At 44.6% G+C, this 15,082-nt stretch overlaps 1 protein-coding gene and 1 long non-coding RNA gene across 14 annotated transcripts in view; one reads left to right on the forward strand and one right to left on the reverse strand.

The window, feature by feature from the left end:
• Positions 1-15,082, forward strand: part of UNC5D (unc-5 netrin receptor D) — a 582,366-nt gene that overhangs the window by 537,805 nt on the left and 29,479 nt on the right. For all 9 annotated transcript variants that reach the window (XM_002709540.6, XM_051833981.3, XM_089327353.1 and 6 more), the window contains one exon: positions 6,747-6,896. In XM_002709540.6, the coding sequence (XP_002709586.1) occupies positions 6,747-6,896 (150 nt within the window). The remainder of the gene's footprint in view (positions 1-6,746; positions 6,897-15,082) is intronic.
• Positions 1,173-15,082, reverse strand: part of LOC149127876 (uncharacterized) — a 140,868-nt gene continuing 126,958 nt past the window's right edge. The window contains exons 3-4 of one of the 5 annotated variants that reach the window (XR_016230032.1): positions 2,846-2,900; positions 1,177-1,191 (exon numbers count right to left, since the gene is read on the reverse strand). This is a non-coding gene — a long non-coding RNA (uncharacterized LOC149127876). Of the gene's footprint in view, positions 1,192-1,348; positions 1,364-2,845; positions 2,901-6,087; positions 6,107-7,720; positions 8,078-15,082 lie in introns of those variants that run through there. The other 4 variants (XR_016230031.1, XR_016230041.1, XR_016230044.1 and 1 more) reach the window with 4 other exon arrangements.

The following is a 15,082-nucleotide window of genomic DNA, read 5'->3' on the forward strand; positions in this document are numbered from 1 at the left end:
CTGTGAGGAGATCTTTACACAGCTGCCTTGCAAGGTAGCCCTCATGCCCACTTGGGAATTTTTTTTGCCACCCCATGGTCTTACTTCTGAGTGTGTACCAATGAGATAGACAATTGCATAAGGAGTTTATTCTCAGTAATGTTCAGATCAACTGTTTCATTCTTGTTGATTGCTAACTGTTTCCAGAACAGCTCAACTCTATACAGATGAGCATGCATCATAGTGGAAGTTGTGAATACAAGGCCCTAAACACCGCTTTTCAAGCCACGACCCCTTCCTGTTGGTAATATCGCCTGCTTAATCAGTGCCAGGGACTTCCTCTAACTGAACCCAAATGTCTTTATTTCATTATTTCGACATATTTCTTAAATTAGTAAGCCCCTACAATTTTGCTTCTGAGAAATGATTTTTCGGTGGAAATACTTTGGAATCCCACTCATTATCATCTGTTTCCCTCCAGTGATTTTTTTTGTTTCTCCGATCATGTCAAGTGAGGCCGATTTTGAAGTTGAGTTTGGTTGTACTTGTGATTGACAGGATGTATGTGACAGCTGTCATGAGCAGCAAAGGCCATGCATCCCCCTGGGGTGCTGACAGGTCATCAAGCTTGCTTGAATAACTTTTCTGGCCCATAGGTAGATTAAAACGCAGCTTCTAGCTTAGTCCAGCAGCAACCATTTACTACTACCAAGTCATGGACTCCAGGTTTGTTTCTGAAAGAGTGGTCACAATGAATGTGCAGAAGGCAAGATCCTAAGATCTCAAGTCATCTATCTCATGTTTTTGTGCTTTTATATTTGGTATTTAACAGGGAATTACTTAACTACTGACCCATGGAGATAGATCCACTTTTTAAGCCTCTAAAAAACTTCACAGATTCATGATAGCTCCCCCATCTCAGGCAGTGTGAACGGAAGCATATGGTGTATATTGGTGACTCCCTTTCTGTAACACTCAGAACCCTGACCTCCTCTTTGAAATTAGTACATACTTTTTTTTTTTTTAAAAGATTTATTTTATTTATTTGAAAGACAGCATTACAGAGAGAGGTCTTCCATCCGCTGGTTCACTCCCCAATGGCCAGAGCTGTGCCAATCCAAAGCCAGGAGCTTCCTCCTGGTCTCCCATGTGGATGCAGGGGCCCAAGGACTTGGGCCATCTTCTACCGCTTTCCCAGGCCATAGCAGAGAGCTGGATGAGAAGAGAAGCAGCCCGGACTAGAACTGGTGCCCACATGGGATGCTGGTACCCGTGCCACCAGTGGAGGATTAACCTAGTGCGCCACAGCGCCAGCCCCAGTACGTACTTCTGCACGGAGCATTTCTGCAGGACATAGCTGCCCTGGCATCTGCTTCAACTCTCACTGTAACGAACGGTTAGTGGGGGTCAGGAGATAGATAAAAGCAATATTAGCTCCTGTCTTTATTACAGTGCATCTTCCAGCACAAAGAAGTGACATCAGGTATGTGCACTTTACCTAGAGGGAAGCCTGACTCCAGGCCATGCATGCACCTTTCACTTCACTCAAATCCCAGTGGGAAATTAGAGCCCATAAAACACTTGAAAGCCCACCCTCTCTCCATGGAAGACCTTGCAAGAAGGAGAACTTCCACCCAGCTCTACCTGTTCAAGTAAGCCGTATAGAGCCGGGCAGCATAATGACCCCACCCAAGAGCACTCCTTTAGAGAATTTTGCAACTACACAGAAATGTTCTCGATTGTCAAGCGTGGCTTCCTTCCCCATGCCTCAGGTTGGTCCCCTCTGCTGGCTTCTTATTTGTACTGAGATAGCTCGGAATGATAGTAGCAGTTTCCTTGAATGAAAATAACATAATACCTCCTATACTTGGTTCAGACATAATTAATTTAGATTCAGAATTTTGAAGATCTGTTCTGGTACATCAAAATTAACTCCTCTACGTGTTTAAAGAACAAAAGCATCCTCTCGAAGACGAGTGGAGAATAAGAAGGGGTAGACCACACACCTTTTTCCTTCCTGCCCCAATGTTTCCGGAATCACTGGGGCAGCCATTTTACGTGTGTGTGCTTAACATCACCTCTGATAATTTCCAACCGAAGGCTGAGGGACAGTGATGGATTTCCAAAGCAGTAATGTTTTAAGACCCCGTTCTTTGTCATTGTGTTTTATTACACAACAAAACACACACACAACTCAAACCTTGACTTAGGGAGAGCAAGGAATTGAGCCCTTGCCTTACTCTATTGTAGAAAGACAAAGGAAAGCAACAACAACACATAGATGTAGATTTTTCCCTAGTGCCCCCACACTCCTATTCATTACCTACTTGGCATTAATGTGGATTTAGAATCTAATTTCAAAGGATTTCCTCCAGATGTAGTTCTTGTGTTTATCAATAACGCAACCCTGGGAAATATTGTTCACGTAGAGCATTTAAAGACAAACACTGCAGCGACATAATGTGTGTGTGTGTACATTCAAACAGTTTTGTCTCATAAATATGTAAATTCAGCCTGCCTGTTGAAATATCCCTGAAGCACACCTGACTATTGCTGCCTGTCTCATTAAATCAACATAAAGAGCTCAGTGAGGCACAAGGCACAAATTTCTCCTGGCCACAATTTCTAGAACTGGATGCCTTGTAACCCCCAGAAGTGAAATGAGGAAATAAAGTTCCATGCAAAACCATCGTCCAGAGCCTGTAGGTGCAGCTGATATCAAGACCCTTTTTCTAGTTTCATTAATTCAAATATAAATTTCACAATGGAAGCAGAGATGTAACAGGAAATCCTTGTCATAGGGGAGGCAGATAGAAAATCAAGTGCTTGTCGGAAGAAACATCCAAATGAGTAATGCAGGACTAACCTGGCGGAGCTCTTGGCGTCGTTGGTTTCCAAGCCTGGATGGGCATCAGAATCACCTGAAAAGCATTTAAAAATCCAGAAGTCCAGGCTCAGCCCCTGAAAGTAATACAGTAAGCCAAGGGCATGACTGGGAAACCTGTGTTAAGGACTGTGTAATAATGTTCACGTTTGGCCAGCGCGATGGCTCATTAGGCTAATCCTCCGCCTCTGGCGCCGGCACACGCGATTCTAGTCCCAGTTGGGGTGCCAGATTCTGTCCTAGTTGCTCCTCTTCCAGTCCAGCTTTCTGCTGTGGCCCGGGAGGGCAGTGGAGCATGGCCCAGGTCCTTGGGCCATGCACCCGCATGGGAGACAGGGAGGAAGCACCTGGCTCCTGGCTTCAGATCGGCGCAGTGCGCCAGCTGCAATGTACCAGCCATAGTGGCCACTTGGGGGGTGAACCAACAGAAAAAGGAAGACCTTTCTCTCTGTCTCTCTCTCTCTCACTGTCTAACTCTGCCTATCAAAAAAACAAAATTGCAAAAAACAGATCCTGGTTATATTTAAATTTCAGGTCTTAAAGCAGAAGTTTTTTAAACTTTTTGGAACGTTTTCCTCCAAAATAGTTAGCAATTTTTTGAATTTCTAATATTCTCCTTACTGCATTTCTAGGACTATTTAGACAGTATATATAAATCCAAGGCAAATACAGACTGATTTATGTCATATGATACATTGGTACCAATGAAAAACTATTTATGCGACAAAGAAGTTAATAACAGTCTAACCTTGACACGACTCTTTAAAAAAATGTCAGCCTAGTCTAAGGAAAGAGGAGAACCTAGGCTGTGATCAAGGTGCCCTGTTCAATCACTAACCATGTGGCTTCAGGCAAACGACTTCCTTCTGGGGCCTGTGTTTTCCTCTGTAAATAAGGGGCTTAATGATGTAAATCTTCATTAAGTTCCTTTTCAGTACAACAATTCCATGTAGTTTCTAAACAATAAAGCAACCTGGCACTGCACTAAGTAACACATGATCTCGAATAAGTTACTTCATCTCGTGATACCACTTTGCTTCCCCAGGCATTAAAGTGAGTTAGATTTAAAGAATAGGAGTGTTCTTTAGAGAGCCTAATTCAAATATGCTTAGAAGAGTCAACACTGTTATTATATTGTGACTTTAATATGGTTTTAATAAGCGCATTTCTTATGGGTACCTGTGTCTAAGCTTGTACCAGAATTGCAAAAGGAGGTTAACATTCTCATAATTATTTTGTTTGCCTATGAATAAACCCAGGAAAGGAACTGAGGTCTAAAAAAAAAGTAAGTAATTCACCAAAGACCACATAAAATAGTCCTTGGAATCTTTTGTTCCCATCTTCAGTTTACAAAAACAGTACTCTTTTTCGTATATGTAGCCCCCAGGAGATTTTTTTTTTTTTTTTTTTTTGACAGGCAGAGTGGACAGTGAGAGAGAGAGAGAAAGGTCTTCCTTTGCCGTTGGTTCACCCTCCAATGCCCGCCGCGGCCTGCGCACCGCGCTGATCTGATGGCAGGAGCCAGGTACTTATCCTGGTCTCCCATGGGGTGCAGGGCCCAAGCACTTGGGCCATCCTCCACTGCACTCCCTGGCCACAGCAGAGAGCTAGCCTGGAAGAGGGGCAACCGGGACAGAATCCGGCGCCCCGACCGGGACTAGAACCCGGTGTGCCGGTGCCACAAGGTGGAGAATTAGCCTAGTGAGCTGCAGCGCTGGCCGCCCCCAGGAGATTAAAATCCCTCAAGGCCTGGAGCAATGTTACTCTGAAATAAACCATGAGCCCCTGAGTATGACAATGTCACCATCGCTAACCACACGCTTTCCACCCCGGTCTTCTATTCCACCACGACTGTTCATTCCCTGGAATGACTTCTTCCTCCAGCCCCTTTAATCATTACAGAGTCCAAATGGAGGATCACTTCCTGCACTCTCTTGGCCTCCCCTCCCAGGCCTACAGGTGTTGTAAGACTGAGATGTCTGTTAGCATTAGAACCCCGCCATAGCGACACTCTGGCTGGAGTGCGAGCTCCCTGGAGGCACAGACCGCCTCGTTTCTGCAAACTCAGTGCACATCTGAGTGTGACACTTACACAGTCTCAGAAGGAGGAACCAGTGAGCAGCATGTGCAAGGGGGCTGATGCCTCCCCTGAGGAGACACTGAGAATTCGTTCCCTCTCGTCTGCCCCTGCCACGCTAAGCAGCTCCCAGCTGACACCAGCTGCTGGGTTTGGAAATCCACACTCTGGCTTTCTACCGTCCATGTGTTGGTATTTAACTTCAGCTACAATGGAAGAATCAGTTCAGGATCCACCTAGCTGCAGTGCAAGCCCTTTGGTACCCACTGGGCTACCATATTGGCTCATGCAGAAAACATTTCCATCACGGAGTTCACTGCTCACCTAAGACTCCCGAGAGTCAGCCCTCCCCCTTGCGAGAGCAAAAGATGGGGAAATTCACATGGGATCTGAATCATTTAGTCCCCAGACTTAGCAGCCTACTAGGTCAGGGGTGCAAGAAGGGTAGGAGTTGGGGAGCCTTTTCTTTGAAAGGCTTACAGTGGTTTTCTAATGTTATTCCACATTTAGAGGAGAGATCAACTAGCCTGCAAAGCTGCTATTACTGGTTTTTAATTGAAATACAAGTTGTATTTATAAACTACTCATTACTTCTTATAACCATTTTTAAAATTTGGAAAGATTATAGGGCATAAAAAATTTGAGTTTTGTATAAGCCAATTAATGGTGATTTTAAACTTGGATTTTGGGGGGTCGCTTATCTTCAGTCACAATGAAAGTCTCATCCCCACAGTATGTGACACTTTACAGAATGCACATTTGGTCTATTATTTATCCTATTTTCTCTGCAATACAAATGTAAGTATGACAAATTTAGAACCAATTAAATGTTTACTCCATAGAATGTATATGGATTATGTAAATATAATTATCCAAATTTCTCAGTGAAAGGTACGATTGCTTACCCAAGAGATTTAATTTTTTTCTTGAGCTTAAGTTAATAAACAACTTATTTTTTCTTGTCCTTCTGGTATGATGGCTTTTGTGAATGTTGCTACAAAATAAACAAGATATATGTACTCTGGAACATTGATTTTAAGACAAAAGAATAAATACCAGGGTCCACACAGTGAGTTAAGCTACTGCTGGTTGCACTGGCATCCTATCTTGGAGTGCTGGTTGGAGTCTTGCTGCTCTGCTTCCAGTACAGCTTCCTGCTAATGCACCTGGGAAGACAACAGATGATGGTCCAAGTACCCGGGACCCTCCACCCATGCAGGAGACCAGGATGGAGTTTCTAGATCCTGGCTTTGGCCTGACCCAGCCCTGGCTGCTGCAGCCATTTGGGGAGTAATCCAGCAGATCTTTCTCTCTCCCTCTATCCCTCTCAAATAAATAAATAAATGGTTTTCTTTAAAAAAAAAAAATATTGGCTAATGCCTGTGTTAGTGAAAAATAATTGCAGAGTAGGTGGGGCTGTTTGTTCCCTTTCTGAGAATAAAACGTGCTGTATCAGTTTAAGACAAATCCATCCCTTGACTGTGGCCCTATTCAAATGAAGTCATAGCCTTGTAGAAACTCAGCAGTATCGCAGTTTGTTTCAGGGCAGAAGAGGTCTCTTAGTTTTAGGGAAAGGTGGCATGTGTTTAAAATCCTCAGCAACACAAGCAATAAGGACCAGCCATCTCCTTCACCACGTCCCTGTAACTCAGCACCCTTCCGGAGTTAGCAGCAACCCTTGAAGGGATTTGGAGATGTCCAGGAAGGATGGGCCAATACGCAGGTTGCCCCGGTGCTCAGGGACTCCTGGCAGAGGGCGGGGATTTGCCAGATGCTTCACAGAGGTGCTTCTCTCCTTTCCTGCAGGAAGTGGTTTCCGATGAAAGGCATCACGGTGGGCAGCTCCTGGAGGAACCAAAGTTGCTGCATTTCAAAGGCAACACCTTCAGCCTGCAGATCTCTGTCCTCGACATTCCTCCATTCCTCTGGAGGATTAAACCATTCACCGCATGCCAGGTACTGGCCGCACGGTCTGTCACACCCACAGCTCTGCGTTCCCCGGCAGCGTGACACTGGCCACACGGGTCTCTCACACCCACCGCTCTGTGTTCCCCGGCACGCGTGACACTGCCCGCACGGGTCTCTCACACCCACCGCTCTGTGTTCCCCGGCACGCGTGACACTGCCCGCACGGGTCTCTCACACCCACCGCTCTGTGTTCCCCGGCACACGTGTCACTGGCCGCACGGGTCTCTCACACCCACAGCTCTGCGTTCCCCGGCACGCGTGTCAACACGCTGCCAAAGGAATCTCATCTCGGGACTGTCTCGGGGATGCCACAGCATGGGCTGCGCACAGGGAGTGAAGGTGATGGGCACCCATTCATGTGTTTCTAACAGGTGGGAAATAAGGTACTTGCCAGTCAGGGATGTGGAATTTCTCTCCTCTCCTATTAGAATTGTTGCTCAGTATAGGTTGAAGATGGCCCAGTTAACAAGCTAAGAGCAAGGTTTGTGTGTTGATTTGTTTTCACTGAAAGCGGCTTATTAGGAGACATTGTTCTAATCATAGCCAACAATCAATCAACAGAATGCCAGGGAGAAGCTTAAGGGTGATGATTGTTAGAGCTGGGGCTGGCAGGGTGAGAACAAGATATATTTATCCTTTTGTATGGGGAAGATCTTCCAAAAGTTCATGAGTGTGTGTGTTAGAAAAAATAGGCCTGGATCCCACAATTTTTTGGACCAAAATATATCTTTTAATTTCCCTTTTCCATAAATTATTTGAAGTATCATATTTATAAACAGACTCTAAAGAGGCATTATCCTTTCTCTGCTTTTCAGTTGGCGGTTTCTCCTTTTCAATCCATTTGACAGCAAGCACTTCAAAAAGTTTACAGAGGGGCAGCCATTACAGCTTGGTGGGTTAATCTGCTGCTTGCAACACAGGTGCCTTCCCACTCAAGAGTTCAGGTTCAAGTCCTGGTTGCTCTGACTTATTCTGCAAATGTTCCTGGGAAGGCAGCAAAGGATGGCCCAAGTGCTTGGGTTCCTGCCACGCACGTGGGAGACCAGGATGGAGTTCTTGGCCCATGGCTTTGGACTGGCCCAGCGAATCAGGGAATAAACAGACACATGGAAGATCTCTTTGTCTCCCCTTCTGTCACTTTGCCTTTCAAATTTCTTAAAACAAAGTTTCTGGGGATGGAATTAAAAGACAAGTTTAGAGGCAGGCATTTGGCGTGGCTGCTTGGTATACCCACGTCCCTTGAGTACCTGAGCTCAACATCTCACTCTGCTCCTGATTTCAGCTTCTTGCTAAAGTAAACCCTTGGAGGCAGCAGCAATGGCTCAAGTAGTTGGATCCCTTTGACTCTTGTGGGAGACCTGGATTGAGACTCCAGCCACTGTCTTTGGCTGACCCAGCTCTGGCTGTTGTGGGCATTTGGGGACTGAGCCAGTAGATGGGAGATCTCTTTATCTGCCTTTCAAAAATTTTTTAAAGATTTATTTATTTTATTTGAAAGAGTTACAGAGAGTCAGAGGCAGAGAGACAGAGTGGTCTTCCATCTGATGGTTCACTCCCCAAATGGTCATAATGGCCAGAGCTGGGCCAACCTGGAGCCAGGAGCTTTTTCCAGGTCTTCCACAGACTGGTGCAGGGGCCCAAGGACTTGGGCCATCTTCTACTGCTTTCCCAGGCCATAGCAGAGAGCTGGATTGGAAGTGGAGCAGCCGGGATTGAATTTGCACTGGCACTGCAGGTGGCGGCTTTACCTGCTATGCTACAGTTCCAACCTCACTGCCTTTCAAATTTAAAATACAAAACAAACAAAAAAAAAGCTTAAGTAAACCTCTAGAAAATGTTTATTCTGATAAAAAAAAATGTGAGAGGCCAGCATCCTGGCACCCAAGATTAAGCCTCCACTTGCCATGCTTGCAACCTGTATGAGCACCTGTTCAAGTCCCAGCTGCTCCACTTCCAATCCAGCTCCCTGCTGATGTACCTGGGAAAGCAGTAGAAGATGGCCCCATACTTGGGCCTCTGCCACCCGTGTAGGAGACCCTGATGGAGTTCTGGTTCCTGGCTTCTGCTTTTGGCCCATCCCTGGCCATAGCAGCCATCTGGGGAGTGAACCAGCAGATGAAGGTCAATCGATATATATCCTTCCTCCCTCCCTCCCTTCCTTCTTCTCTTCCTTCCTCTTTCAAATAAATCGGTTTAAGAATTGAAATCCATGCATAGTTTTTCATAATATAGATTTTCCATGAACTATCTGAAGACCCCTCTTACAGCAGGACCTGTCCATAAGGTAGGCAGGTTGTGCACTGAATAAAATAGCATTTTACATTCCATTTTCCACAAACTTCTCAAAGTATGTTTTTATATCATGACATTTGTGTATTATTATCCACCTGTCTTTTACTAGAGTTTTTACTTTAACATTTCAGGGTGGTTCTGTCTGGATCATTTTTAACAATTTTGAATACAGGCTAGAACGAAAACATCTCATCAGCTTGTGACCCTGACGTCCATCACCAGCACTGTCATTATCAGCAAACTATACCATAGTTTCTTAAACCAGAGTCATCTGGGTCTTCAAGGGCCCGGCTAGTTCCCTAACTCTGAGAAAGCTTTTGCTGCACTCACACCGATCAGGACTCACATTGTGCTAGCCACGGTATGTTGTAGAGAGCCCTGTGGGGCTTGTAACCTCCCTATCCTTGCAATATTCCTTGTTGTAAAACCTCTGCAGAGGGGTAACCACCTTTCAGGATGAGAACGAGCTGAATCACAAGACAAAGTCTCAACTGCACCATGATAGTAAGAAAACTGTTGAGCCACCAACCCTTTCAACTTCTGAACTTCAGCTTTCAAGTTGGACAAGGTGGAAAGTTTCAGACTGGCCCCCGTCTGTGAATTTCAGCCCATCCACAGCCATACCGGGCACACACTGGCTGCAGCGGTTAAGTCGCTGCTTGGGATGCCCACATCCATGTCCGAGTGCTCGCAATCCAGCTTCCTGCTACTGCGGAAAGCCTCACCCTGTGAGGCAGCAGAGAAAGATAAAATCCTTGAGCCCCTGCCATGCTTGTAAGAGACCCCAGGCTTCAGCCTGGCCCAGTCCTGACTGTTGTGGGGCACTGGCAAGTGAACCAGTAGATGGAAGACTGATCAATCTCTCCCCCCTGCTTCCGCTTCTCTACCTTTCAAATAAGATTAAAATAATTTTACAAAATGTTTAAGCAGCACTAGTATCTCTCAGGGCCCAGAGTCTCTTTGCTTTTTGCACACTCAGCACAATTCCTTATGGAACAAGTTTTGACCAAAAAAAAAAAAAAAAAAAAAAAAAAAAAAAATGTATTCTTTAAGCCATTTAAGACCTAACCATGTTTTTCTGTTGGCAGTATCCAAAGTTTCTAGTCCAGATTGAACTTCAGAGTATTGCTAAAAACAAGCTTGATTGTCATGCAGATTTTTCTGTATTAATCTTTTAAACGAACTCCTTTTCTCCGGCTTTAATGCAAGTGACAGCCTAAAGAACTATTAAGTTTAATGCTTGGCTGGCACTGTGGCTCACTAGGCTAATCTTCCGCCTGTGGCGCTGGCACCCTGGGTTCTAGTCCTGGTTGGGGTGCTGGGTACTAGTCCTGGTTGCTCCTCTTCCAGTCCAGCTCTCTGCTGTGGCCGGAGAAGGCAGTGGAGGATGGCCCAAGTGCTTGGGTCCCTGTACCCGCATGGGAGACCAGGAAGAAATACCTGGCTCCTGGCTTTGGATCGGCGCAGCACCAGCCATAGCGGCTATTAGGTGAGTGAACCAACAGAAGGAAGACCTCTTTCTCTGTCTCTCTCACTGTCTAACTCTGTCTGTCAAAAAAAAAAAAAAAAGTTTAATGCTTGAAGATAAAAATTCAGATGAAAGAGCCGTTACCTTAGACAGACAGCACTTACACAAGCATGCCAACACTAGGGGGACCTAAGAGCCCTGGGCAGAAGAGGTTTAGGAGGCTAAACAGGACCAGCCAAAGCTTAGGGGCTTGGCTGACAAGGAAGCCCACGTTTTACTGCCGGGATGGGTTGGATGGCACGGGGGTTGCGAGCGTGTATAAATATTTGCCTGTTGTAATTGAGCATAATTTGAAAGAGTCTTGGAAGCCTGAGAAACAATTTAATTTTCTCTGCATCAGGAGGCTTGCCACTGGGTTTTCGTTTCCACTTCATTTTTCTTCCCCTAAATGGCTTTCTGCTTTGTTCTCCCTTTCTGCTCACCACCCCTGCCACCAATTTCCTGGCCCCTGTCCTCTTTGAAATTCCTCAGCTTCTGCGAGTGCACATTGTGCCTGGCTTAATGGCCCTGCTGTGTTTGCTTCAGGCATCAGATGCAAGCACTTTGGGGAGGGTTGGTGTTCAGCCTGCTTGAACCTCATGTAGAACATCTTGTGTGCTACAAAGTTGGCGTGGATAATAGAGAATGGCTGTTTGGTAGAGCTTAGCAGTTAGGAACTAGCAGGGCCCTCTTTCTTGCTATCTCAGAGAGCAATGGTGGAGATAGCAAATCACACTCTCCCTGACATCATTTACAAGCCTGTCCATCCTCTGGTATGTGTCCCTGTCATCTTCCAGTGCCTGGACAGCCTCTCCTAGCACTGTCTTCCTTCTACCACAATGTGGGATCTGCTATTGCCCCCATCACAGAACCAGCCTCTGGGAGTAAACGCTTCTGTTCTCTGGAGGTTAATGGGACCCAAGAGCCACGGCATTATGGCTTCCTTGAGTCTTTGCTGGCTGTGGAATAGAAAATTGTAATAAACAGTAAATAGTCAACTATTAATTGTTTTAAATCCAACAAATCACGGAGTCAGGTTGCCCCGTCCCTGTGATGAAAGCAGCTGTCTTTTCAGCAGACTTCGTATCTTGGAGAACTCGGTGTCTGTCTCCTGCGAGGAGGAGACTTATATTCGCTCCATCTGATGGGAATCACGTTGAAAACACTTCCAGAACTCTCTAAACACCCATAACGTGGGGCACATTGTCCTCCCGTGTTACTTGCCACATTCCTTTCAAATCACCGAGCAGGTTGGTGATTTGGGGTTTGGTGGTGTTTTTTGTTTGTTTTTTTGTTTTTTGATATATAAAAGCAAAGATGATTATCCCAAAAAACAGTCTAATCACTTCTAATCCTATTATTTTTAATGTTTTATTGAGTACTACTGGCAGCTGCTACTCAAGTCAACAATAAAAAAATATTCCTTGGATACTGCCTTAAAATCAGATTTTTAAATGTTTTGTGCACAGAATGCAAAGAGAAACTAGGGCTTAGTGTGTGTTTCTGCATGTGTATTGATTCTCATGCTTTTTTTCTGCAAGGAAAGATGATCCCTACTGTGGGTATTGTGTTTTTTCTTTTCTCCCCATACTTTCAGGAGGAAATAAAGGAAATTTAACAAGTGATGCTAAAGAAAACACTTTTGAATTAGTGGTCAGTGTCATTTTTTTAAGGAGAATAAGCAGCACCAAGGGTTTCAATCTACTGCTAAATCTTGCTTAAGAGTGGGACCTTGAGCTCCGGTTATCCCTGGTGTCCAGGTGTTCGCATTACACTATAAATGACTCAAATTGCAGTGTTGGAAGACCAGCACTTCCTTAGTTCAGCTAAGTTAGGCTGTAACCCAGAGCACCTGTACCCCCACAGCTAGCCCTGTGTTATCGTGACTTTCATCAAAGGGGAGGGTGTAGTTATACACAACTTTGCTGATTTGGAGAAGTCAATTCCCCGAGAAGTACTACAGAGGAGAACAGAAAGAAAAACTGAAGAGCAAGGGATGATGGATGCCCACAGAGGCCAGGCAAGACACAAGATTTATCATGGCAGGCATCTGGCTCCTGTGATCCCTGAGCCAAGGAATCATGTGACAAAAGCAGAATTCCTGGGCAATCTGGCAGCATTGGTATCTCCCACCCTTGACCCATGAGGGACCACAATGCTATTCCCTGAAGACTGCCAACAAATTGCTTAGTGTTCCCTCTCCTGTCAAAAACCCCAGTCCCCTCCTAAGCTCCATCTAGCAGAGACTGAGTGGACTACTAGTGAGCTGTAAGAAAGTATAATGGAGATAGGAAAATTGGAGACAGTGGCAGTGGGAGAGAGATGGAAACAAACTGCTTTCAAAGGATAATGTTTCCAAGAAAATAAAACCAAAAAGAGTTACCTGTAGTGCTTACAGGTACAATGCCAAGTACTGATGATCATGAGATAAACAGGAGGGATGATGTTACTGAACACACAGAGATGGCACCTGCATGCATGTGTCATTAAATGGTATCCCGAGGAGCTCACGACACAGGGAGAAGTGTAGGAGAGTCAGTTAGGAAGAGCTGCCCATGCTTTGTAAGCCAGGAGGAGGGGTTGGCAATGAGTAGGAGTAGATGACAAGAACTGGCAGAGCTTGGAAGTGCATGTCATGGTTCAATTTAAGAGAGATCTTTGAGCACTTCAGGGAAACCGACTCTCTCTGATGGTTACCAGGAAGCCCAGCCAAACGTGCCTGCTGTTGCAGTGTCTTTCCCAGGGGGAAGAGAAGAGTTCCTACAGGAAACCGTTTGTACTGGAACGAAGAGGGAGTCACCATTAAATGTGGCTGTGCTGTCCGGCGGGTGGTACAGGGAGGTGGTGGTCCAGCCACAGTCTCTTTGGTGACCAGTAGCTGAGTGCTTCTCCCAGCGTCTCCTGGAGAGAATAGCTTCCCTTTGGGCCCACTTATGGCACCTTTCAGTGTTGCCCAACTATAGAAGCTTCTAAGAGAATTTCTGCAAATCTACTGCAGTATCGTTAAAGAAATCCATGCATATCTTAAAACAGTGTGCATATTCTATGAACCTATGAACTTTTTGAAGACCTTGTATATACACAGATGTCAAAAAGGTTCTGCTTTAATTTTTTTTTAAATTAAGAAAGTTTTCCTTTGAATCCATTTTTCCACTAACTGAATTACTCTTCTAATTCCTCAAAGTGAATCAACTAAATTTTAATCATGGTCCTTGGTCTTATAACATATGCTGGCTCCATCAGTCACACTTCAGAATCCAAAACTTTCAGACATAATCCATCTTTTTCTACCTTTCAGCTTTACTATTGTAGAAAATCATGCTTATTGGCAAAAGTTAGAGCAAATTAGTGAGGTGAGAAATAGTGGGATAAAAGTGAGGATGAGGATTAATAGAGGTTGAACACACATGGTCATTGCCAAGGGACCCAGCCGTATTTGAGTAGGAAAGAGACTGTTTCTTAGCACAAAAAACAATATTGATGACATATTCTAAAGTAACAAGCCTAAGGTAGCCCAGTTGGTGGCAAGCATTGGCCGGGATTAGTAATGATGAGACATTGGCATAGATTTTATACTTCCCCTCTTCATTTAGTAAAAATTATTTACTTGCCCCTTGAGTATTGGAAGAGAACCTACTTTGTTGTTTCTTGTTTATCCAGTAAAATGTCTGACTATTAGCAGATACCTTACTGTAGAACAAATTGAACAAATGAGTAGATAGCAAACTACATCACTAAATCTGGGGTGGCTATGAGAGGATTCTTCAAAATGTTCATGGAAAATATAACTAAGATGTGTGTATTTTGGTGCAAAACATTTTGAAATCTACATATCATGTTTTCATGATATACATTTTCCATGAACTTTTTGACGACCCCCTCACACATCTGATTTTGGCAGTGGGTAAGGATTTTTATGCTAGAATATGTCGACAATGTGACATTCTCATTGAATAGCAGGAGTTTGTAGTTTCAGTGAGTTCCTTAGCATAATTTTCATGTCAGAAGATATCATCCTACCCCAGGCTTAGATGGAAGGATGAACGATAGGAGTACTTTTTTTTAGTGGAAAACTGTGCTGATTAATTTTTGATGGTATTCTTTCCAATTGTGTGTGTCACCAAGAGCAATGCGAGCTCTCACAGTGTGGTTTTGGAATTCAAATGTTATCAATTGGAATTGACATTAATTACTTTAATGCTGCTTGGCATATGCTCGAACGTTATTTCTACAACAATTCCACCAAAGTCACTTAGGTAATTATCTCTGCTGCGATCATCGTCGTAATTATTGCTATTAAGTCTCTCCTGTTTCCTGTTCATCTCAGCCGGGCTCTGCACACCATACCCCTCTTCTCTCCTCCATCCTCCCCGCA

Source organism: Oryctolagus cuniculus, chromosome 2, assembly GCF_051225735.1.
Source record: "Oryctolagus cuniculus isolate XC-2025 breed Fujian yellow rabbit chromosome 2, ASM5122573v1, whole genome shotgun sequence".
In the NCBI taxonomy this organism is placed as follows: domain Eukaryota; kingdom Metazoa; phylum Chordata; class Mammalia; order Lagomorpha; family Leporidae; genus Oryctolagus; species Oryctolagus cuniculus.